Below are 25,852 nucleotides of genomic sequence, written 5' to 3' on the forward strand. Positions count from 1 at the left end.
CGGCAGCTCGGAGCCAGAGGCCGGGCGGGGAAGGAGACGTCCTGACCTACCAAAACTGTCAGTGGATGGCTGTAAATATCCCATCCTCTTTTTTTTTTTTTTTTTTTTCCTTTTTTTTTTTTTTTTGGTTTTTGGTTTCTTAAATCTCCTTCCCGAAGCAAACCTGCTCTCGGCACGCTCCTCCCCGAGCGAGCGCCCCAGCGCGCAGGGAGCGGGGGCCGTGGGCATCGAGGTGGGGGGCAGAAAAGGCCCTCGGGGGGGAGCCGCAGCCCCCTCATAGCCCCCCGGGGAGGATGGGCACCACGCCGTGCTCCTCTCGGCCACAGCAGCCCGGTCCCGCTCATCCAGCGCCACTGCAAGAAGTAGCATGACGCCTCGACTTCTCCTCCAATTTCATTTTCCTTGCCTCCGAGGAAAAGGGAGCTTTTCAAGGAAAGAAACTCAGAAAAAAAAAAAATCCAACTCAGCACTACTGTTTTTTGTTTTTTTTTCTTCAAGGAATGTAGCATCTTCAATTATGTAGCTTGCCACGTGCTAACAACACACTCACTGCAATATCTGAGACTCGGCGCTGACGGATACATCTGCCAGACACTGCCCGTTTGTTCGTTTTCTGACACAAACCCTGCGACGCTGAGCAAGCCGTTCCGGTGACCATTTTTATTTTTATTTTATTCTTTTTTTTTAAATTTTGGTAGCGTTCAGCCTGTGACAGTGACATTGCCAAAGGGACAGAGCACGGACAAGGGCGCGCGCCACCCCACCAAGCACGGGCTGGGCTTGTCCTCGTGTTTCACCGCTCGCTGCCGTCCCGTGTGGCCACGGCGAGCCCCAAAACATCGACTCTGCGCTGCCCGAGGTGGGTGCGGGAGCCCCAAGGAAGCAGGGACGGGGTGATGCTGGCTGAGCCGCTGCCTTCCAGCCCCTGCCTTCCTCCTCCGCCGCCCTCCTCCTCCTCCTCACACCTCCAGGGGGGTGCCGGGGGGGTCCCGGCTCCCGGGCACGCTACAGGGGAACATCTCAACGGCGTCTTCTGCTGATCTGGAATTAGGGGGACTGAGAGGTTACGAACAAAAGGACTCGATGCTTTGAGTTCATTTTCAGGATGAGTGTTTTTTTTTTTTTTTTTTTTCTTTGTATGTTTTGTTTGTTTGTTTGTTTTTAAAGCAGCATTTTGGTTCCCCCGAGGGACCAGTTCTTGTAGCAAAACCGAGAATTACGGAAGCTTTTTTTGAAGGTGCCTAATGAAATTTGCTGAAACTACTCAGGGGAGACACCACTAGAAACTCTGGTTTCTTCGTAAGATACACTTCACACAATGACTGTCCTGAAGGGTCAGGTTCCAAAAGAGAGGGAAAAGAGCAGCAAACCACAACACACCAAAACACGAGCAGTCTTGAGACTGGAAGAGGACAAAAGGTTAATGGGGAATTTCTACTGCCCAGATGGCTCTGGCCTTCAGTCTTTAACACAAACCAACCAACAGCACAGTTGGGATTTTTTTTTATTTTTTTATTTTTAACAACGATTTGTTGGCAAAGCAGAGGATTTCACACTGCACAGAGCACAACAAGAACAACCTGCAGTTCTCCCGGCGATGCTGGGAAGGACGAACCAGCTCGAACCCGTTGCCACGAAGGAACAAAACCAAACCCGAAGGAAAAGACTGTTGCATCGAAGCTGTCCCCTCACAAAACAGACCTGGGGGGGCAGCGAAACCCCACTGCCCAGCAGCTGCTTCACCCCACACCCTGCTTCCAGCATCGTCGTGTCAAGGAACTCCAGCTGCTGTCATGTATCTCAGATCTTTACCAAACCACAACTGCTGCACACCTCGGAGGGCAGGCTGGGGGTGGCAAAGGGATGCTTCGAGACCCCAGGGCCCCCCTGGTCAAGCACTGAGCCCTCGCCTGGCACCGGGATGCAGCACAAGCCGGGGGCTCCTGCGGTTTGAGGAGGCAAGCTCGGTGCCCTGCTCGCTGGAGCAGGCATAAACAAGGGGTTTAAAGGAGGCCTTCCTCCTTGGAACTAACTCTTTTTGCTTTACCAGCTCAATTTTAGCAGAAGAAAAGAAGGAGGAGCCCGCCTCTCAGCAGTGGGACACTAACCACGAGCACAGGGAATGGGGACAGCAGCATGGGCAAAGCTCTGAGGGGGTTTTCTGCTTGCCAGTTCAGATGCATCCCCAGCTCTGTGGTTCTCCAGTGAGTTTTGGAGCCCTACTTCTCCCCCCCATGCAGCACAGTGCTGCTGCTGAGATCCAGAAAAGCAGCTGAGGGAGCACAGAGCCAGCGGGTGTGCACCCCCAGCGGGTGCTGAGGTCCAGCAAAGGCTCCCCTGGTTCTGCGCCAGCCCCAAAAACCAACCACAGCTGGCACTCGGAGAACCCAGCACCCAGACGGAGCTCCTGAAAGGCACGGCCGGGTGCTCCAGGGAGCATGGAAAACCCAAATATTTTGGCTTCTTTTTTATCACTAAGGAATTGATAACGCCTTGGAGGATAACGGCACAGCCAGGATCAGAACAAACCGCTCCCCGATTCTCCCTCGGGGGTGGATTCCTGTCTGCTGCGAGGCGAGGGGCTCGTGGGGGCGATTCCTCGAGGTGCAGCCACCGTGCCAGCCACTTCAAGCACTTGCCATTACCACCAGACACCGAAACCCATCGAAACCTTAACTTCGCTCTCAGCACTGCGTGCCCGGTCCCCGCAGGGAGCTGGTGCTCGCTTTTTGGGGAAGCCTCTGGGTCATGACCACCTCACGCTGGTATGGAGAAACGACAGAGGGGGAAGCAACCCAAGTGTTTACCCACGTTTACATTGCAGCGTCAGCTCCTTCTCATTTCTGCCTGCATGAGCCGTGCATCCCCCCCTCAAACGAGAGCAGAACAGCCAAGTTACCCCGCTGCTTTCTACACGAGGCACCAGGAAAACCACGAGGACTCAGGTTTTTTCTGGGGGAACGTTTCCTTGCAGAGGGCATTTTTGGTGTGCTATCCGATTGGCAAGAGGTGGCTGCACTAACCAGGCATCGTGCTTTAGATTGTTCCATCTCCTTCCTCCACCCAGAAAGGAAATTCAGGCCGTTCTACTTTGCAGATATTTTCCCCTAGAAAAAAAAAAGTTATTAATGTCAAACCAAGCGAGCTTTGCAGGCTGTTTTACACTCAGCACTCGCAGCAGCACCCACCTGAGACACAGATGATCTTTCTATAGCACAGCTGACAGGGCAGCTTACCCTGGTATCAGAATCAAGGCGCCCTAGTTCAGTAACAAGGGTGGATTTTGCCAAAATAGCCTTGAACCGATGCTTAAACAACCCCTAATTTCCCGTCAAGTCAGTCGCAGCCAGGCAGCAAAGCACAGAAAACACCACGGGATTTCATGCCTAAGCTGTCCCTGGATTTTCTACCAGCCAGGGATGGGCTTCATTTGCCAAAATTGAGCGCCTGAACATTTCCTAGGGCACCGGGCCAGGCTTCCGGGCACAGTCAGAAATTAGCTCCTGTTTCATCAGCTCCACAGCACGTTGAAAGGATGCTTGGGCACAGAGCTGTCCCGAAACCCACTGAGATACAGAACCAGTGAGCTTACCCGCAGTAACCAACCCCATCAGGTGGCTTTGGAAAATGCCACAAAGCAACAGAGGTGGTGGGAAGCGTCCCCTCCACAGCCACCTTTCCCACCCCTTAAAACCTTTCCTGCAGAAGCAGTTAAAGCCTAGCACTGGGCTGCAAGCAGGAGGCCAGAAACTCCTGCAGGAGCGGGGCCAGGGCTGCCCCTGCTGATAGGGAATTATTCCTGCTCAGCTCCTTACGAGACTGCTCTCGGCAGCACCACGCTTCGCTCCGAGTCTCGTATTTGTGTGCGTGAGGTGAACGTGCTTAAAAACCTGTGCTTGTTTCAGTTGGCTTGGAAATCCCTAGCAGCAGCGTGCGATGTAAGGGGCTTTACTGCTCCAAGGCCCTTTATAGAACAGCCCTGGTGATGATTTTTTTTTTTAAGGGGAAAAGAGCCCACCTATTTTCTTCCAGTTGACTCGGACACTCCTTCCCAGATTGATGTGAAACGCTTGGACGATGCACATCTGTAAACTCCCTTCAGGGTGTGCGTTTGGTTACTGATTTGGAAAATAACTGCACTTTAAAGGTCAAGGAACAGCGCTCAGGCGCCGTGCTTCTCGGTGCCTGAGTCCGAAGCCTGAAAGTGTTTTGCATCAGGGCTGGAAACAGATATTAAGAGCTCGCTCTGCTTTCCTTTAGGTTTTCATGCCTCTAAACAGATTTCTAAAATTACCTTCTACAAAAGCAAGGTTCGCATCCCATGACGTGCCAAAGGCATGACGGCCCCTTCCACCGTTCCTTTAGCGGAGCTGTTTCAACTGGAAGTCTTCCTCCTACACCGTGTTCACAGGCATGGGGAGCACCCCCACGGGCTGGTGGTTAGAGGTGCGAGAGGTGTTCAGGAGCTAAAAAGGCTGCAGAAACGGCTGCCTGTGGAAAACGAACCATCTGCAAGGAGCACCTTCTGGAACCGAGGGGTTACACAGAACAGACGGAGGGAGCGGCTGTGATAACGCCCCGCCTAGGCGGTCACCTTAGCTGAGCTCGTCCGTATTTCCTGAGGATTTAGGTTTTTAAAAAGGCAGAAAATGTACAGTAAAGGGCCTAAGTGTTTGTCTCGCTGTCTGAATAACCGCCACACTGTTAAACCCCCGATCGTCTGCCCCGGGCACAGCCTGGCTGGAGCGCTGATTATCGGTATACCTCATTTGATTCTTTTCTCCTTTTTTTTTTCTTTTTTTTCCCTCCTTTTCCCTCTTTAAGAACCAGAGCTTAGTGCACTCTATCACATTCAGGTTATTTTTTTGTTGTTGTTGTAATTGTGCAATGAAGAGCAATTGTTTTGGGTGTGCTTTTACCACCTGCTCCCATGCTGGCTCCGGCCCCTGCTTCGTTGAGCACTTGCACTACTGACGGCTGAGCTGGAGGGCAGCGGGGCCAGGAGCCAGGGCGCTTCTCTAGAGGGAGGGATGGTGTGGCAGGGCAGCAGGCACCTCGTGGTCTCTCCTGTTAAAAAGCAGGTGGATAAACAGCGCCCAAAGGCTACTCCTTAGCCTGACACAAGGGCATTCCAGTCCTGCACCTCCCCAAAAAGGGTCAGCAGCTCAGATGCAAGGAGCTGAGGACAGCGTCCTCACCTCCCTCTGGAGGCTTTTTCCTGGAGAAGAAGCCTCAGGAGCACACAAAAAAGGGCAAAGAAAGGGATTGCATGGTGATTGCCATCTGTAGAGCTGCTGGATCCTGGTGCTGGCCAAAAAAAAAGGGATCTTTGCCCTGACACATGCAGTGAGAGCCACGAAGCTGTGCCTGCTGTCGGGTCTGGGGGCAGCAGCGCTCCCCTCCTCGAAGCAAGTGGCCAGGGCCCCTGGCAGCGGATGCCTGGTGAACGTTAGCACTTTGAAGTTGGTGGCCTTGTTTTCTTAAAGGGCTTGATCTTTTCGTGCAGTTAGAACTAAATCTTCCCCATCATGTTGTCCTATTCCCCACCTCAAAATTTAAATGAGCAAGCACCTGGGCCGTTTAGAAGTTTGTCCAGGACTCAAGAATCTGTCATTGATCTCAGAAGTTTATACCTCAAATATAAAAACAAGCGTATACATCCAGCTTAATAACAAATTAAAGTAGCAGCTCCAAGGTTGATCAGATTCAAGGATAAACTGCAGTTCACTAGCAGCAACAGGAAAAAAAAAAAAACAAACAAAACCAAACCCACTTAAGCACACAAAAAGCACCAAGATTTTAGAAGCACCTGAACTGAAGCGTTCATTCTATGAGAAAAACTCAATTTCTATTTCCAAACTACAAGACGTGAAGGATTTTGCCTGTACCTTAAACCTCTTACACACGGCCTATGCCTTTCTAACTTTGTTGGCCCCATACAAAGTAGGACAGCAGAGCAGTTAGCAAGGTGCACCAACAAAGAATTCACACAGAAGGGTCCAAGATCGTTAAAGGTACGAGGCAATGAGATGCACCCGAGACTTCTCAGCCAGCCACTGCTAACCAGAGCCTTTTCTCTCCAGGTAGCTTGCGTCAAAAGGCTAAGAGGAGCATCCTGAGCGGGGTGCATCCAACCATACACCCACACAAACCTACGCTACTTCCCATTTTTCACTCCTCAAGTACCCAACAAACTGCATTGGGAAGAATTACCCAAACCAAGAGAGATGGATCAGACTGGAGAGCTGTCAGAACACCATTAGCCACGGGTTAATTGCTACTACGAGCTTAGCTTCCAACCTCAGACAGAGCAGGTAGCAGACATCTCCCCCTCTGCGCAGCAGCCGCGGGTCTCCGTACCGGGACCTAAGAGGCAAAGGAGAGGTAGGTGCAGAACTCACAGTACTCACCCTGGGTAGCTTTTCACTTTTGGAAGTCAGGATGTAATTGCATTAGTGAACAGATCTGGCTGCCTTCACTAATCCACTCATTTTGTAGTAAACTTTGCTTTGATGACAGATTCATAAGTTTAACAACTCCACCTTGAAATAAATGCCACCGAGGGGTGAACCAGGGGCTTCTCTACGCCCCGGTTCCGTATTCCAGACAAGGGGATGGGCTTGTGATGGATACTTGAGAATGGTTATAGATTTAAAAAAAAAAAAAAAAGCAAATGGCAATTTTATACTTGTGTTATGTAATGTTTTATATGTGCGTGGTCTTTCTTAATGTAAAACTCTTGTATTTTTGTGGTTTATATGCAGCAGGACTGATGGCTGTGAGGGTGCACGCTATTTTGTAAAATATTCTTAGCCAGTTTTCCCAAGGAGGAACAAACTGAAGTATTCACATTTTCATTGGCTTGTACCTGCATGTACAGTACTGGGGCAGCAAGTGAAGATGATTAAAGCCAGCTTGAAAACAACTTCTGGCCTTGAGTTGAGCTTCACAAAGCGTCCAGCCGCAAACCCTGTGTAGCTTAGAGCCAACCCTCTCCCCCAAAACAGAGATGTTAAAGGATGAAACCCTCTTTTCTGAGGGATCAGACTTCTTTCCCACCTGAAAAGAACAGTTTTTGCTGGAGGAAAGAAATACCATAATTAATAGGCACCATAATTAATATGCAAGTGGAGTAACATCAGCTCAAAGCTCACACAATTCAAACTCTCTCCTGCAGCTGCACACAGGCACCCACAGCCCTAGGAAAACTGGCCTTCCTGTCTTCTTTATGCGACCCAAAATCCCCCCAACCCTCTCTCTGAAAGCTTACAGTGTACCTTTTGAATAGACCTCGGTCAGCTTTTATTGAACGTCAGCGTGGAGCTGCAGTTCTCCCATTCCTCCCAGCTGCAGGAATGCTGCATCCACCCGCACCCCTGCGCTGCAGGTTTCTGTTGTATATAAAGCTGTCAACTGACCTGATTTCGCCCCTGCTGAGCCTGGTTCTTTGCAGGCAGCCTCAGCTTTCAGGCAAACACCGTTCTTGCCTGACATTTGGGACACAGCCCTGCTACAAAGCAGATGGAGCTCGTCCGATTTGGATGGAAGGCTCCCAGTCCCGACACCTGAAGTGAACAACTCGCACCAGGGAGAGCAGCATTCAGCACAATCTGTCGGGCTGTTTGAAAAACAAGACAAGTCAGCTGAGGTTTCACTGCAATATTTTATTTGGAAATTTACATATACACAGGAGAGAGGAGACCGCAGAAGTCTGACTTCTTGCTCACGCTGATGAGTTTAAGCAGTTGTGTTCTACTGAAGATGAGGAAAGAAATCTGACCCACCCACTTTTTATGCCTAGATTAAAATGTCTAAAGCTAGCTGGGAAGGGGTACCGGGGTTACACAGGAACAAAAAAAAAAAATATGAAAAAAGTATAAATTAGGATGTCATAGTCATTTTAAAAGTGTAAGAAAACTTGCAGCGGGCTCTCAGCCCTTGATAAGTTAACTCTCAGTTAGTTCATTAAAAGTTAAATACATCGATACCACAGATTAGACAGAAAAGCCACTCTGAAGTGCAAGTTTCACATTCCAAACAGCTTGCCCCCACACTGTGCGAGAATCCTGCTTGCTCATGGGGGGAGGGAGAGGGGTCTTCAAAATGACTTTGGTTCCAATGAGGGTTGGCGAGCCAAGCACAGCAAGGCCTCAGCTCCAGAGAACGCTGCTCGAGGGAAGAGGTAGCAAGGCTTGCTTGCCCCGGGCTTGGGTTAAAATCCAGTTCCTCAGCACCAAACAGGGTTTCCACCCCTCTGCTAACCAAAACCCCTACTAATACTAGAGTTTAAGTGGTTCTTAAAAGGCCTGAAATTACAGGCAGTATTATTATAAGTACAGATTTCCCACGTTCCTCAGTCACACCTCTGCTAAGACCCCAGGACATTAAGTGCTACCCAGAAGCATTAGTGGAGGTTTGTGCAAGGAGGGGGGTCCACCCCAGAAGTGTGCATTGACTGTGCTAAATACAGGGGAGCTCATGTTCTGGTCACTGAGGTTTCACCGTGTCTGACAGTGAAAAGGCAGAGATGGGTCTCAGTTATGGAAAGAGGTTCGGGCTGGGCAGCCAGCCAGAAAGAAAAACCCTGAATGTCTCATGGAGCAGTTTTGAAGAACAGAACAGAAGGCAAAAATGGTCACAACGCACGGGATCATTTCCACATCTGAGTGCTGAGGGACTGATTGCTTCCCTGGGCACCTCCTCCACCCATCGACTGTCCATAGCCCATCATACCATTAGCTCCATAGAAGTTCATCCCAGCCATCTGCTGGGTCATCTGCAGAGGGGAGAAGAGAAGAAAATCACAGCTACGCCAGGGAAAACGTGCCAGCCCACGGCAGTCAGCTACAGTAAAACTCTTCCTCCCCGACACATTAGTCTTAAGCGAATCCTCGTAAAAAGTTACAGTGAACAGACTCAGACAAGGCAATAAAGCTTCATTTAAGGATATCCTAAAGGTTAAAGTCCTCTACAGTCAACCCCAAGTTAGACTTACAAAAGCAGACTCCACTCACCCTCGAGTACACACACCTTTCATCTTATTATAGAATCCGAGGCACTGCCGAAACATGGTGTGTGCTCTTATCTGACCTTCCTTTGCCATGCTAAGCAGCCTCTTAGAGGAAGATGAATCAGCTGGTACTAGTGCTAGTAGCACTCCTGATTCACAACAGGGTTTTATAGCACCCCTGCTATACCTCAAATCAGCCTGCGAGTCCCCAGCCCAGCTCCTTCAGCTCAAGGCACAGAACACAGATGCAGCCTGATGCTACTGCACGAACACAAACCTCTGTCATCCAGCTCACAGGAAGCTCTGATTTCTATACAGGACACTAGTTTTGTCTACAAACCTGCCATTTAGACCCATCTCTCCTCAAATGTTTACATGAAGGGAGAGTCAAGGTTTTGTTTCCCATTTATCCCCATAAAAACGAGGATCACTACCTAGCAATTTCCCAGGTGCATGCCCATCTATCAAGCTGAGGAAATTCTCCTTTCAGCTGATGTTACACTGATTTTTGGTCTCCACCATGAACCTTGAGACCACCAAATGTTACAGCTTTTTGATCCCTGCCTGCAGCACCAGCACGCCTCACCCAGCCCCAGGAGACAGGCTGAGAGCACAAGGGACAGGGAGCTTCCTGCCTGTGCCTCCCCTGCCCTCCATCCACCCTCGGGTCAGCAGCAGATCCCCCCTCACCTGAGTGATGTTCCACTGAAGCTGCTGAGCTGGCTGCACACCATATACAGGCTGGGGAACCGCTGCCATGCCGGCCACGTAGCCAGCCTGCTGCGCAGCCATCATCCCGTTGGGGACACCGATGACAGCCGCCTGCACGTTGCCCACGTACCCGGCAGGGATGGCCATGGGGGTCACCATCCCCGCAGCCCCAGGCTGGGCCATCATGCCCACCGAGGGGGCCATCATGCCTCCCATCATGCTGCTGGAAGGAGCCACTCCTGGGAAGCCCGTGTAAGCTGCTGGGGGGTACGCCATCTGAGCCGGGGCCATGAACATTGCTCCTGAAAAAAGGAGGAATAAAACAAAAGGGAAGGAGTGTTATCACGCTCACTGTTGGGGCTGAAACGCTGACCTTCAAATCAAAGCCTGCCGCAACGCTCGCTCGGCCATGACATCCAGGCTACGCAGCTTGTTATGCTCCTCGCCAGCTCTCAAGGACCACCTACACTCCCACATCCCTGCTTGTCAGCTATCAGGACACCCCCACCCACTCTGAATTAGTGTGCTGCTCTATTCTGAGATCTGGTACCTTGCGCGGGCAGCTGAGGTGTTTGAGAGCCGTACAGGGAGAGGATAGAGTCTTTAGAGAGCTGCTTCTTCCCCACTTCATCCCCTTTGCCTCCTGGCTCGGGGAAGAGGTTCAGGTTTTCAGGAACAGAACCAGCACTTCCAGAGGTTGGCATAGAACCAGTGACCTGAGGAGGAGACAGCACAAATGCATCAGCTGCCTTCAGCACTGCAGGAAGGTGGAGATCAATGTGGGAAGGTGGAGATCACTGTCTCCTCATTCAAGCATCTCTTTGGCAAACACTGATGCTCCCTTCTTACCTTCCTGGAGTCAGAGTTCGATGCCACTGATGCAAAAAGATCAAGATCCTTCTCTAAGCTGCTCGGCCTGCCATTTGTAAGGGTGCTTGTCACGGGAGCATCTGGGAGAAAGAAATCTGTGATGGACGGGCACGCAGATGGCCTCAGGCTGAGGGGCTGCCTCCTTGCCAATGAAGCAGTTTGCACATATGCCACTCAACCCAGTGACCTGACCTGTAACCTACTTCAGCCAGCACACTGCCAGCTCTTCACTCTCCCTTCTGGTGAAGGGAAGGAACTGGCTTAGGACCAAGGAAGCACACTGTGCCATATCTGTCCCATTAACCTCAGAGTAGCCAGGAGCCACATGGTGTCTGGAGACCATTAAGTGCTTCTGTAATACTACAGCCACTGCACCAGCAAAAAGGAAAAGAGATGTTTCTGCTGCAGTGACCAGAGAGGGAAATAAAGTACTCAGAGTTCACCAAATTCACAAGACCAAAGATAGAACATGGGGGCAATTTAACAAGTGCAATAATGCTGGAGAGGCTCTTACCAAGTCCTAGCAAGTCCATTACTGGTTCAGAAGACTTAGGAGAACTCTTTCTAGACTGCTGTGTCTCTTCTTTCTTTTGAGGCTACGGAAAGAACACCAGAAATCTTGTTCAAGTCTTGTTTTTACTCTGATACATCAGAGGCTTTAATGAGAGATTAAACCCCTTAAAAATCCTTTTCCCAGTGGACGTAAGCGCTTTGAAAGTGAACAGAAATTCAGAGCAAGTGTTCCACAGTTGTTTTACTGTCCTGTTATATCGGAACCCATCGACAAATTTAAGCATGCTCTAAACTAGGAAAAATAACAGCTCAAGTTAGAAAGCTAAGCAGGGAGTAGCTGGATTCCAATCTGCTCTGCACTGCAAGGCAGAGCACATCTGCTCAGTATCTGTCTGAGCAGTGGAAAACAAGCTACTACCATTAGTGTGACTCAATGCATCCACTGCTATGACTGAGGCCTGAAAAAATGCTTCCATATGAAGCTGGAATACCTCCGTCCTGCTCAAGAGAAGTCTTTACAATTGATCGATGGCCATGGCTTCTGGTCTTACCATTTTCACCTTCTCAAAGATGATAGGTTCCAGTTTTCTTTCTGATACTGGCTCATTACTCTTTTTCCATTTGTCATCCTTCTCTTTCTGTAAAGAAAAGCACTGACATGAGGTCAAAGCTCACATCACGCTGTAAGAACGATAGATCTTTGTGTGCTGTTACTAACCCAAAAAGCCTCAATCTTTGCTCATTTCAAGCTCCTAGCAAGCTACCTATCCAACAGCACAGATATACAGCTGAAGACCTACATTAGAAATCAGTCGTGCTCTGACCTTCAGAGGTCCCTTCCAACTTAAATTATTCTCTACAGAACGACTGAATCCGATCAGCCTTGTAGAAATTAGTCACTAATACAGGAAATTTAAGCCTGTCTGTTTTCATACACTCACTGCTTACTCATGAGACAGACCCACACTTAACAAGCACTCAAGCCTTCGTAGAAGTGATTAGGAACTAACCCTAAATGCGTTGATGTCAATACTCCGGTCCATGTATTTCTTCTTTTCATACTTATCACGAATGAAGCCCTCCACAGCTCTGCAAGAAGCTTGTTAAAGACAAATGATTCAAGAGCAGAAGATTTGCATAGCTTTGTTTAACACACGGATACAAGGTACAAGCTGTAACTAAATTAACAACTGCCTAAAGAGCATTTCCAGCAGTAACTTTAAAATAATTTAGCCTTGGATCCAACTACTTTAGCTGCTCAATTTTTGCTCCTTTGGACTATTCAAAGCATGACAGTGCTATAAAAGGTACACTAGATCAGGGCTTAATTCCTACCGTGCTTTTTTCTTTGATGTGTATTTACTTTGAACATCACTTAAGAGCACACGTGTCATCAGCACAAGGCACAGTGGTCAGATAAATGGATCTGATGCATACAAGAGCACCTCAACCACCAGCTTACGACTAAAACTAAGAAGAGATGCTCCTTTTAGGTTTGCATCTGTAAAGCCCCTTGCACTACCTGTCTAGAAACCCTTATTTAATAGATGTAGTAGAAAATTACAGCTTCATTTTCAGAAGTGTTGGATCTTTCCAGCTGTCTCCACTAAGGATCTTAAATGCTCAAGCCTCTTATTTGCCACAGGCCCTGAAGTGCATCTCACACAACACCTTGGCTTGTAACACTCAACTTCCAGTTCTCCACCTGCACAGCTCAGAAACAATCCTTCCAGCTCTCTTCCACTTTGTTTTGGAAGCAAGCTGCCTGTGGCTGAAGCAATGTCAGAGGGTGCCTAGCCAGGCACTTTTTCTCACAGCTGATGCCCAGGCACATGAAGTTAAGCCTCCTATGCAACAAGGGCAGCTACTAAGCAACAAGGTGAACGCTCTCCATGTTTCCCCAGCAGCAAAGGGAGAAAGGATACTGATCTGTTTGAGGTCGCCTGAAGTTCTCCGGCAGGAAGGCTTCGTAAAGACGATTTGCTTTTCCATTCCCCATCTCTTGCATGCACTGCAATTCAAAAGAACTCATCCCCATTACCTTTTTGCTTCACTTCCCACCTCTTTGGTCTCTGAGACTTTATGACTCCCCCCAGCTCACAAACCCCCACTACTACAACAATCCCTTCATTTCACCTGCATTACCTGTATCTGTTCTTGTGTCCACTGGTCAAGATTGACAGATTTTACCCTGGATATATGAACTCCTAGGTTCCTGTGGATCCCAGCACAACGAATACAGATGAACACACCAATATTCCAGGATGCCCATCGTGGCCCTGCAAAGAGATAAAAGTGTTTCATGCCAGTCAGTCAATCCATGGTTACCTTGAGCAACTGAGAAACTGCACCAAGTGAACTGGGACTGAGGAGCCCAGGCTAGAAGTTTGAATTAGCAGCAGAACGTTTAAAGATCATCTCCCAGTGACTGTAGTTAGAACCAGTATTTTATTACCTCCCTCTTCCATGTTGAAAGCTCTACACAAATAACTCCAAGGGGAAGAGGGAATAAAATAAGCATTCAAACCACTCAAGACCACAAACCTCAATTTCCCCTTGCTTAAACAGTCACAGCAAAATAGGGCTGCTCCTGCTTTAACAACAGAGAACCTTTCCACTGTGATAGGGTTACCTGAGAGCCAGCTCCACAATATCCACCGCTGCTCTAGGAAAAGCAGCACGAAACTTATGATTTGCATCAAGTCTTCTGTTGGCCTTGTGCAGGAAGAAGCAGATGAGTGAGGAGAGCAGCACGAAGCCCGGTGCTCTGACCCCCAGGCCAGATCCTGGCCCAGGACCTGGGAACAGTTCACTCCCCAGTTTCTACAGCTCTAATCAGACTCACTTTGCATGCGGCTTTCAGACAGGCAGGAGAGCTCTGAGGTGTGGAAGGGAGATCATGCCAGGGAAGAGAACGATGAGGGAAAGATTAACGAGCTGTTTTACTCACTGCAAACAGTTCTCTGCAGGAAGGCTGAAGCACATCATGGAGGGGATGAGGGGCTCCACAGCCCAGCACAAGCACTCCCACTGCTCACAGCCCCCTCCCTGGCTGGGACCAGCACAGCCCCCAGCCCCTGAAACCCACTGAAGACCAGTTTTGGAAGCAGTCCTCTGCAGTGCGAGACAAGCAGGTTTAAATATGAGATAACCAGGCTGGAGCTGCCATCTGTGTGGTTAAGTCGCAGCTGGGTATTATTGTGGCTGATGGTACCTACAGCAAAGCCACATCCTGAAGAACCATGAGCCTCCAGCCCTGGAGCAGAACAGTTTTAAGCAGAGCAGACATGTGAAGAGCTCCCCATTTCCCTCTACCCATCCAGGAGCATGAGGTGCACTTTTATTGCTACAGGATAAAAAGTGCTGCTCCAAGACAAGCTTCCTCGAAGAGGTACCTGACTAGCACAGTAAATCTACCAAGTACTTCCAGAGGGACTACAGGCATTACTGCAGATGAGTTATGCTGCCTTTCCTTGCCACAGTTAAAATAGCAATCCTCAAAGCAAATGATACAGAAGTGGGAGGAGAAAGAGGGGGAAAGTGTAATTTCAAAGCCCGAGAAAAGCAGCACTGCATTTAACAGCCATCTAGCATATCCAGGAAAGTTAAACTTAACTCCAATTTACTGGGCAAGCCAGAGCATCCTGAGGGATTTAACACTAATACGGCAATCACTGGCTCACGGTTCCTTTCAGGGCAGAGGCATGCAACCTCTAACTTCCCCCAGAAGAATTTCTTGCAGCTACCTTATTTTATTCATTTTTTGAAAAAGCTTTCCCAAGTTTTCTGGCCTGGCCCAACATTTATTTCTGTTTTTTCACTAGAAGTGGTCCTTTGGAAAGGCACTGGTTTAATGATGCTGATCAAAGTCATTTCCCTGCCTAGGAACAGCTCTTGGTGAACACCTTCTAGAAGCACCTTCTTGACTGCACCTCAATGTATTACATCTACTTAAGTCTAAAAGTGATTAAATAAAAGGAGAAGCCCATCCTATTAGCATCACCTCAGCATGCCAGTCAAAGAAACTCATGGAAATAAATGTCTGTAGTTTGCTCAACATTATGCTTGTAACCCACCAAGGTAAAGGCAGGAACTCTGATCCTCCATTTGATTTATCCGGTAGCATTCTCTCCCAGCCAGACCCTGTCTCATCCGAACTGCTCCTGAAAGCTATAATATGAGAGACTGATGGCAGGATTAAGCATGAGATTCAAGGTTAGATTTAAACTCCAGATATATTTAGCTTTTATAGGACTAAAAGGATTAATAGTCAGCTAGATACTGCATCGGGGTTACAGTAATCAGCTCAAGATCGTCACATGGGCTAGTTCAAGCCCCTGCAGCCTCCCACCCTGTGACACAGGATGGGTGACTCAGTGGTGCTGTGACACCCATCCTGCCTTGGTGTCACCCCAGCTGCGATGCAGGACCCGAAACAGCAAGGGCTGAGTGCTGGGATAACAGCTGGCCAGCTCTGCTAGGTGCCAGCTCTGGGAGACACCGGTGTAAAAGCAGCTCCATTACGCTAGCGGACATTAAAACAGAGGATTTCTGAAAGCCTCCCAGCAGCTAGCACTTGGTGGTAAATGCAGATATTACACAACAAAAGGCAGTTCCCCTCCACGAGGGCTGTTCCAGCAGTACTTGCAGTGCCAAGAAGTGCCGTGAGGAGGACTTCAGACCGACAAAGCAGAAGAGGTCAGAATTTTGGCAGTGTGGGGCTGTTCCTGTGGCCTGAGCCAGGAGGAAGGCGGTGACCCCACATGCTGAGCGGTCTGCTCACAACATGGGAGCGTGCAGCAGGTACTCGGACAGCTCTGAAAAAGCTGCCTGAGGTCTCTCAAAGAGGAACAAGACCCAGCTACACCCCTCTGGAGTGAAAAATAAAAAGCTGCTTTAAGATAAGCAGCTGCAGAAGAGGCAGCAGCAGAAGGTTGACACAGCGAGACCGCACGCAACAGGCGAGGGGAGCTCCTGAATAATCAGCGATGAGCAGAGCAAGCAGTAGCAACGAGGCAAATGAAGTCTGCCCAGATATCAGAGCCCAAATAGCTCTGTGCTGGTTGAAATTACCCCAATTACCCCAAGGGAAGGTTACGGGGCTGTTGCTAGAGGCAGGGGTACCCCACACAAGATGGCTGCTGCTGGCCAGGCTGCTGAGGGAGCAATGGGTGAAGCCCCAAGGCCCAGATTAGGGGCACCAGCCTGGCCTCACGCATACCTTTACCAGGCCTTCAGCTTCACTACTTAGTGCCCCAGACCTTAAAGCCAAAACGATGTTTTTACTGCTTTTTACTGTGTTTTGTCTCAAGGGCGAGGGGGAGGCCGGCCTCGGTGCCGCTGTAAACAAGGTTCCCACTTCCCCCTCGAGGCCACAGCAAAGGAGTCGCTCTAGAAATCGCATGAGGAAGTGCCCAGAGAGATCAGGCAGGGGAGATTTTTGTGCAGTCATTTCCCCACGGTTTCACATGCTATTTTCAAGGTGACTGACTTGCAGAAAGCCCCAGGTGAAGGTATTTACAGAAGCGAGTTCAGTCATATGTTACAGCACTCAACTTCCCGAAACTAAACTGAGCTGAAAACTGCACAGCAGTTACAGCAACTGGGCACTGACAGAGGAGGCAGAACACATTTGTAAAAGCACAAAGGCACAATTTCTCAGAGAAAAACGCCTTTTAGATCAGTAAGCCACGTGAGAAAACCCCACCAGCACTTCTGGAGCCACCAGAGGCCTCATCTCCCCCTGAGGCCTTCGGACGCTCATGAAGGCCCAGGACACCACAGGAGCTTTGTGCCCTCCAGGTTGGAGGAATCACAAAAATGGAGCTTATAGACCAAAGGTTTTAAGGCACAGCTCACAGAAGCGTTTGGCTTATTAAACCAGTAGAAAGAAACATGAAAGAAATCGGTCCTTGCATGAACACACTCACTAGCATCATAAAAATAGTTCCCTTCAGGCTGGCATCCGCACAGCTACCAGATGGCTCTAGAGCTGGAGGCCCGAATGAAAACTCACTTTCCATATGCAAAACTGAAGTTTGCTGCAATGCCAGCCGGCATCAGACACGCACGACTGGTGCTGCACTCGCTCCTTTCAGTATTATACCGAATTTTAACATCCATAGAAAGCAAAGCAAGTTCCTTGGCACTAACCGGAGCTGGGCATCACTTGCTCGGTTCTGATTAATCATCTCATGCCCCTGCGCAGTGCCTCAGATATGCAAAATGCTTCCTGGAGAATGCCATTTGCAGATGAACAAGAGATTAAGGGGAAAGGCAGTTTTCAAGAAGAATTGGATATTAATCAAAGCAGATTCAAGAGCTTGGCTATGCACTCAGATCCAGCACAATATTAAGGCTAGATGAGACCACTTCCATGCATATTCCTGGCCTTGGACTGGTTGCAGACAGATCCCAGTCAGCTCTGTCATTTAAGAGAGCTGCACTGAATGCCTGACAGGGCATTTCTAAAAGGGGGATGCACCCGTATCCAGAACGGACTAGAGAGCTACATGCAAGAAACCCTGCTGCCCAGCCAGTGCCTCCATGCGCTGGTTTCATGGCCTGTTTTATATCCCAGCATGTCAAAATAAACACTGCATACCAGGCAGCCCATACCAGCTTAAGTTAGCACCCACGACTGAATCATTAATGCCAACAAGGGCTGTCTGAATGATCTGCCCTTGGTGAAAAGGCTCGCAATTCCCTTTAAAACCCAAGCCCAGCCTGGCTAGCACACACCACGCTGTAGCCACTTGCTGAAAGTTCACACCCTGGAGTGCTTTTAATCGAGGAATCCCAAGGGGATTCACTCCTCATCCTTTATTCAGACATTACATTTTGGCTCAAGCTACTTGTGCAAGTTTCTTCAGTAATAACCCTCCAGAAGGCATTTAAAAATAAAACAGAAATTGGCTGCAAAGCCACTGCTCTTTTGAGAAGGGGGGGGGGAAGGGGGTCAGGGAAAAATAGATGCTTTCACAGGCAGGAAGGAGAGCACACAGCTATTCAAAGCCTAATGAAATATTCTTAGTGCAAACAATCATTTGACTCGCAGGCGATCCAGCAAAAGCCCAGCTGTAACTGGGAAGTGTGCCTGCCAGGCCCATTGATCCCAGCTAACACTACTACATGTAGTGAGGTCCAACCACCCCCTCTGCACACACAGGGAAAGGGGATGTGGGAAATGCTCCGTGGAGAGGTGTAGTCCCATAGAGATGACATCCACATCCTCTCCTACGAGCCTTCACCAGCACTTGGAAATTTCTCATCGAGTCAAAGTTGATGAGAGCAAAAAAGCCCAACTTTTGGCAGTGCCAAATGAGGAAATAGCCAAGTATCCAAGAGCTTCCTTTGACTTGTGGTTTCCTTATTCTGGAAAGAGATTGCTTAATGACTTACTGAAATTCATTCCATTCATAGAGAAGCTATGACAAAAGCCATGTTACAAAACAGCTTCCTCTCCTCTCGACTGTAGACGTCTGTTCTGCAGTCAAGTGTTCAGATTATCTGGGGAAAACAAGGTAAACCCTGCTGGCAAGTGAAAAGGACAGTTAAACTTAACTTCACGATCTCTTGATTATGCCAGGTAGCTATTAATGCATGTAAGTTAGTAGCAGTTTTTTTGGTGTTCGTTTTTCCAAATGAAGGACTGCTGCAGTACCTACAAGCCTCAGCCATTCTTTGCATGCAAAAAGAAGAGCCAGAGGCATCTACAGTGGTTGAGAACATTGCTGCAGACAACAGCTTGGAGCTTCGCCTTTAAATTCTTCTTTATGTTATCAGCAGCCATATACTGTTTCCCCAAACCACAGTGTTTACATCAGGCACGTTACTGGCCAACTCAGATCAAGCAGACTGCTGCTGGCTCAGTTCTCTCCAGGGCAGGTTATGAAGCCTCTGCAGTTCACCCGAAATGCCTACTGTCCCAGGGCCTGGTGGCTTTGAAGGCAGTCACACAGAATTTGACCTGTTGTTCCCAGAACACCAGATCTAACAGTGAGCAGTGGTAAGACTGCACAAGAAGCTTTCAACCCAAGTCTTATCGTTGTTACCATCTTGCTCTCTGAAGAGGTGCTGCGATGATACAGACGCAGAGCAAAGCAGAGGAAATTGAAATGGATGCTGCGAACAGCAGGGTGGGTCCTTCCTGCTGTTTTAAGGAAGGGATGTTTATTGCTTCGGTAGATAAACCATGAAAGCAACAATTTCAAGCAGATGCTATACTAAGACTATGCCAGACAACTGGTTAACATTACCAAGGTTGACAGCAACACCACCTAACAATATATAAAATCAGTCCCACGGAACCCCGTATTTTCTGAGGAGGTTAGCACAGGAGTCCTAACAGAGATGGGCAACAAAGAACAGGACTTAAAGAGTTCCTGAGATTTGATAATAAAAGGCTGGTCACTGGGGTCTGGCCAATGCCACACACAGGTCAGAGCCTAGGAGTTGCTAGTGTAAAAGCAACAGCTTTATTTCAAGGAGGCTTTAATCACAGTGAAATGCTAAACAAAAAAAAGGTAGTAAACAAGCCCTGTCTTTCAGGCAATTCAGCTTTGAATTTTTCTACCATCAAGTCTGCTCATGCAGCTGTATTTTTTTTTTTTTTTTTTTTAATTTTTGATATTTAGATTTGAATTTAGATTTTTGAGTTTGTAGATCTGGAGTCAAAGCCCTTACTGTAGTTCCTGACACAGCAGTCAGCTTTTGGGGCCACTTTTTGCTACAATATGGACCTGTTCTAGAAATGAAGTCCTCTTCACTATCCATCACCAAAAAAGACTTGATATTCATGATGAAAAGGCATAATCTAGCCAGGATGGAAATGTACAGTTTGACAATAGCAGAGGTGAGCAGTTTACCAGGGCACTGAAAGGCCCAACAGCACAGGCAAATCCAGCTCCACAGTCAAAGGAAGCTCTGATTCAACGCAGTCTCTCTCAGAAACTCAAGCTTTTCTGTCCTAGATTTCCTGGGACACACGAAATAATCACTATTCCGCACCAACCTGAAGGAGCCAACAGCTATTCTTGCTTCTCTAGCTTGTTTTGATAGCCTGCTTGCATTTTGGAGGATGAGTTACCTTTAAACCAGAGGCATTTTCTGGAGAGGCTGGCACAAGCTCCTGAGTGTTTGCTACCTTATATAATTCATCTGGCAGTTACTATAGGAACAAACTTCCACTGAAGTTGCAGCTATGACTGGAGGATCACATGGCATTTTCGGGCCCTTAATTTACACCCTTTGCTGTAGCAGCCACTCAGCACACTTTGGCTCTCCACAGATGGGTCGATATAGCTGGGAGAGAACAACAACAGCATTAAAATAGACACGGTTTGCCAAGATGCCCTCTACTCGGAGGATTATCTTTGTTATCTATTTCTGTCAGATGGAGAGACTTGCATCTCTGTGACTCAGCTCTGCATCTCTTTTCTGAAAGGATTTCTTCGAGTAACTCTTTACTAATCAGAAGCCAATTCCAGTGTAAGTCCCTCTCGAAAGGAGGATGCTTTTTGCCAGGTGGGCAGCTCGGATGGGAAGTTCCAGCAACCTACCTCACGCAGGTGAGCACAGGGGTCAGGCTCCCAGTTGGAGCTGGCTTCCCTCGCAGGCAGGGTCCCACACCAGGGCAGCACCACTCAGACCCCCCAGGGCAAAGATCACTGAAGGATAAAGCAAATCTCGTGGGCAAAGCTCATTTCATCTTCTCAGGCCAGTGTTCTGTGGTAGAACACCGCAAAAGCAGCAGCACTTTGTTAAGATAACAGCAGAATATTAGGACCACAGCTAAGAATTAAATTGAGTGTACACACAAAGATATATGCACCCCTTCGGGCAAGCTTCCATTAAGTGAGCTTCTCCTAATTCAAGATTTTCTAAAGCAAGCTGAGCAGCTTTAGACCTACAGCTGATTTTGAAGCTGACTGCAGGCAAACAGCATGCAGCACTATCCACTGCTCCGTTTTCCCCACAGTGATTTTTCATCACACGATTGTTTTAGACAAGCATTTAGGTTACTCTTCACGTTTCTTTTACGGAGAAGTCACCTGTGATTCAATAGCTTTCCTCTGCCGATGGAGGATTTGAGTCACAGCAGATTTTGTGTTGACTATTAGCAACGTGCTTCATATTAGCACTCGTTTGGCTGGATTAAACCACCTGCAATATGACTAACCCCCATTTTACTGGAGGTCACCCTTCCTGAAGCATACCTGCTGTAGCCACAAGCTTCTTATCCTACTCTTCCTGTTTGCCAGCCGCTTCCTACCCCATCCAGCACTTAACGACCTCCTCACAGGTAATTGCCAAGTTCCGCCCCTCTTTCAGAAAGAGCTACTTGAGGAATTAGATCAGGGTTCAGGTTGTGTTCAGGAGCAAACAGCTTTCCAGCAAACCGCTCAGGTTACAAGAAGGGGTTGATTTTGGCACAGCAGCTCTCACAAGACACAAGGGACGGAGGGGAGAGTCAGACAAACCAGGAGGAGCACAGGGCAACCTTAAGTGATGAACAGCTAGAGCAGTCCTCGCTGGTGCTCCCTGGAGGAACTGGTTCTGGTTCCAATGAAACTGGATCCAAGGAGCCTGTTGGATAGACAGGACTGGGAGAGCAGAGGGGAACAGTTTGGGAGAAGGAGAAAATCAAACAGAATTAGCTGCATGTTGCACAGAGCTATAAAGTCAGAAACACAGAGAAGACTCCAGTTAATTCAAGTATTACTCAACACAGGACTGTTTCCACTTACTGGAAGACATCTGAGGTCAGGACCAATTTTCCTGATTACACCACATCCCTCCTGCACCTGCGTCACAGCTCCAGCCTCCGGGCTCACTCTGGTGTTGGGTAGCCTGGCTTCTGACAGACTGTCAGTGCCTGGCAGCCCTGACATCCTACATACATGGAACCACCACTGCTCTCAGAAGGGTCCCTGCCACAAAGAAATGCACCAGGAGAAAGGATCCCACTCACCAACAGCTCGTTTCTCTTTTAAGGATTGCACTCCAGCAATGCACACAGCAGCCAAGACCTTCAAATAAAGAGGATTATGATGATTCAGTCCCTCCAGCCTTCCACCTTAGCCACACTGGGTAGTCCTGAGGTAGTTATAGCTGTGCCATTGCAGGTGGTGCCAGGACTCCACGCAGAAACACTGCTTTGATAATCACAATTAGTATCCTGATAGCATCGTGTGAATACCTTTGATAGCACTTGCAAGGATAAATGTTTTGTTTGTGCCCAGCATTGCCAGATGATGTCCTAAAGGCTGCCACCGAGATCAAGCCTGGTTTGTCCAAGCACTGGAAGTCCCTTCTCATGTACACTGAAGCTTTCACACAACTCAGCTGCCACAAGGCACTCTAGCCAGGCCTTTTTTTCAGCACAGGTCACACTCACCTGTCCATTCTCTGACCAGCCTGCCCACTTTACCCACAGATAACACTGACAGAAGCCCCACAATGGAAAGAGGAAGCAGCAGGGCAGAGATCTCACCCACTTCCTCCAAAACAAGAGCCTCAAAGCACTGCACACTGTTGTTGTTGCAGAAGCAACCCACCCTGAGCTTGTTTTCCCAGTTTCCCTGTCCCTTTTTTTTTTTTTTTGGCCTCCAACAACTTAGCCCTGGCCACGGGCAGCTGTGTGAAGCCCCAAGGGAAGCCGCTGTGCTCACACTTCTCCTTTCACTCTTACTGTGTCGCTCCTACAGCACAGCTGCGCAGAAGCAAAGCCTTGGAAGGAGTCCTGTGTGCTGAGGAAGCCACTCGAATCCCAAACACACGAGGGGAGAAGGGCCCGGACTGGTGCTGAGGCCGCTGTGGAGGTACGAGATCAGGTGGGTACACGCAGCTCCTGCAGCTGACACCTGCAGGTACCGAAACCTCATTTAGTTCTGCAGATAGAAGAAATACAGCACGGAAACCCAGCAAGCAGTTAGGTCATTGGGAACAGGCATAATGGAAGTGTGGGTGGCATCTGAACAGTCTCTGCTTATGTGTCATGCTAGCTTGGAAAGGCGCAGCTCAAGCAGCAAAACACCACGGATCCGGTAAGCTGGGCACAAAAAAAAAGAGTCAAAAGTCAGTGTTTTATTGTAGCACTGCCTTCAGAGGGGCTGGGGGAGCCGCCAGGTTCTTCCTCTGCCCTCAGCTTTGTTGAGACTTGCCCCGAGATCCTGATGACCTTGAACACGAGCTGTCTGGAGGAGCAGGCAAGGAGTGCCACCTGCCTCCAGCCACCCCCCAGCACCGCTAACGAAGCGACCCAGATCCAGCGGTGACCTTGGCGGACGCCTGCTCCCAACACGGGGCCGCAGCACCAACATCTGCAGCTCAGCAAGGACACAAAGCCCGCTCGAAGCGCGCTGCAACGCCTCGCACGTGAAAAAAAAGTTCAACTTCTGCAGGGAAGATGATGATTTTGGGCCTCAGGGTCTCCAAAAATGCACATCCCGCTCAGAGCTCACCCAAAGCCATAAAGCAGCCGGCTGCACAGAAGCACTGCCACGCTTCCAGGTAGCGCTGGAAACGTTGAGGAAAACCATCTGGAGGCAGCAAGTGCCACGTGGTCTCGTCAGTGCAGACCTGCACGGAGTTGTAGTTATTAAGCCGTAGATCAAACGAGATGTGCTCCTCACTCTGCACAAGCACACTGTGCTCGTTCCCATGCCGAAAGGAGCTCTGCAGTTCCTTGCAGCAGCAGCAAGCATGAAATTCAGGCCTTCCTTGCCACTGCAAGCCACAACAGAAGCACAAAACACGATGCTTGGCTGGAGAGCTCGCTGGGCCTACCCTGATACAGCCAGGAGCTCTCCAAACCGAGATCTCACATCTCCATGAGCCTCATTAGGATCGTGGATCATTATTTCACCAGGTAGGACTGAGCACAACAGCAGCCCACTCCTCCAGACAGGTCTCAGGTGTTTCCCCAGGCACAAGCAGCTTAAGGCTTCGGGGGTGAGGCTTAACCGTGCGCTGTGACTTAAGAATTAGTGCCAGGGAGGCTGCATCTCCAGGACACGCCGTCAACAGGAGCAGCTACAGAACAGCAACGCGACGAGTAACCAGGGACCGTGATGAGAACGCTGCCCTGCCTTGAGATAAGACAGCTATTTGTGCCCTTGGTGCTGGCGTTAGGAGCCAGGAGATAAGGAACTCGCAGGCTTTTACACTCAGCTCCCTGCCTGCGGGGTCGGGCAGAGCCAGGTGGAGGTGTGAGGGGCTGCCAGACCAAGCTGCTGCTACGAGGGCAGCGCTTTCTGGGCTTCTAAGAGCCCCTTATAGGAGCAGCCTATATTCTTATTTGTTATTTTTTAATATATTTTATATTTATATGCAGAGCAGCCCCATTTTCAGGCAGTTCAGGGGGAGCTGGCAGCTCTCAGAGGTCACGCTGCAGCCCCTGGGCACTGCTGGACACCGAGACCCAGCTCCCAGAGCTCATTTATTGGGGCTGTTGGGACACAAGCCTCAACTCCCAACCTCCAAACCATAAGAAAAACTCATTAAAACAGGACTTTAAACAGACACAGCCCTACCCTTAGCCCTTTTAATATGGGAAACACTCTGCTGTTCCAGCAGGGAGCCGCAGGAAGGCTCCAGCACCACAGGGGGATGAGTGGGGGCTGTGCCACCCCCCTGCCTCCTGGGGCACCGACACCCCCGGCTGCCCCCAGCACCGGGGGGAGGAACCTCGACCGGGTGACCCCCCTGTGACCTCCCCAGGGCCACCCCCAGCCCCCTCAACTCCCCCCACGTCCACCACCACCCCGAGCCCACCCTCCGGGCCTCTTCCCCCCGACACCGGAGACCACCAAGCTCCCATCCCAGGACCTCAGGCAGTGCTCTACAACCAAATTTGTGCTTTTTTTCCCTTTTTTTTTTACTTTAATTTTTTATTACCTTTACCTAAACCCCCCCAATACACCCCCATTCACCCCCCCACGGCCACCACCACCCTGTGCCCACCCTCCGGGCCTCCTCCCCCCGACACCGGAGACCACCGAGCTCCCACCACACGACCTCAGGGAGTGCTCTGCAACCAAATTCGTGCTTTTTAACCTTTTTTTCACTTTAATTTTTTATTACCTTTATATAAACCCCCCAATACACCCCCATTCACCCCCCCACGGCCACCACCACCCTGTGCCCACCCTCCGGGCCTCCTCCCCCCGACACCGGAGACCACCGAGCTCCCACCACACGACCTCAGGGAGTGCTCTGCAACCAAATTCGTGCTTTTTAACCTTTTTTTCACTTTAATTTTTTATTACCTTTATATAAACCCCCCAATACACCCCCATACACCCTCCCCACCGGATCACCACCCCCCAAACCCCCCCAAAGCCCCCTCAAACCCCCTCTAATCCCCGACAACCCCCTCAAATCCCCCTCAGCCCCCTCCCCCTCCCCGTTACCGCTCCCGTTACCGTTCCCAGCCCCCCCCCCCCCCCCACGCCGGTTACCTTTGGCCTGGCAGTCGGCGCAGAACTTGTTGGCCTCGTCCAGCAGCAGCCCGGCCAGCACAGCCTGGTAGCGCTCCACGTCCCGCACCGATTTCCCCGTCATGGCGCGGCCGCCGCCGCCGCTGCCCGCCCGCGGGTCACGGCGCCGCCGCCGCCGCCGGAGCCCCCGCCGCTTCCTGCTTCCGGTCAGCCGGTAGTGGGCGGGGCGTAAGGAGGGAGGAGCCAATGAGGGGGCAGCGCGCGCTTTAACGCCTCCTGAGTCCCCGCCCCCTCGGCCCGTGCCCGG

The 25,852-nt window shown here is 49.7% G+C and overlaps 1 protein-coding gene across 4 annotated transcripts; it reads right to left on the bottom strand.

Moving 5' to 3' along the window:
• Nucleotides 1–7,644: 7,644 nt before the first annotated feature.
• SMAP2 (small ArfGAP2) lies at nt 7,645–25,745 on the bottom strand. Of its 4 annotated transcripts, XM_084300736.1 has the most exons (11): nt 15,181–15,274; nt 13,737–13,982; nt 13,250–13,383; nt 13,030–13,115; nt 12,115–12,193; nt 11,656–11,742; nt 11,106–11,187; nt 10,571–10,671; nt 10,272–10,437; nt 9,701–10,023; nt 7,645–8,776 (listed from the first exon to the last, which is right to left on the bottom strand). In XM_084300736.1, the coding sequence occupies exons 2-11, from the start codon at nt 13,801–13,803 to the stop codon at nt 8,651–8,653; spliced, it is 1,251 nt and encodes a 416-aa protein (XP_084156862.1). In that variant the 5' UTR covers nt 13,804–13,982; nt 15,181–15,274; the 3' UTR covers nt 7,645–8,650. The 4 variants fall into 4 exon arrangements, with proteins under 4 accessions (XP_084156862.1, XP_084156861.1, XP_084156864.1 ...); XM_084300735.1 differs by lacking the exons at nt 13,737–13,982; nt 15,181–15,274 and adding an exon at nt 25,567–25,745; XM_084300738.1 differs by lacking the exons at nt 13,737–13,982; nt 15,181–15,274 and adding an exon at nt 20,665–21,392.
• Nucleotides 25,746–25,852: the final 107 nt, after the last annotated feature.

Source organism: Netta rufina, assembly GCF_964035555.1.
Source record: "Netta rufina genome assembly, chromosome: 23".
Classification (NCBI taxonomy): Eukaryota; Metazoa; Chordata; class Aves; order Anseriformes; family Anatidae; genus Netta; species Netta rufina.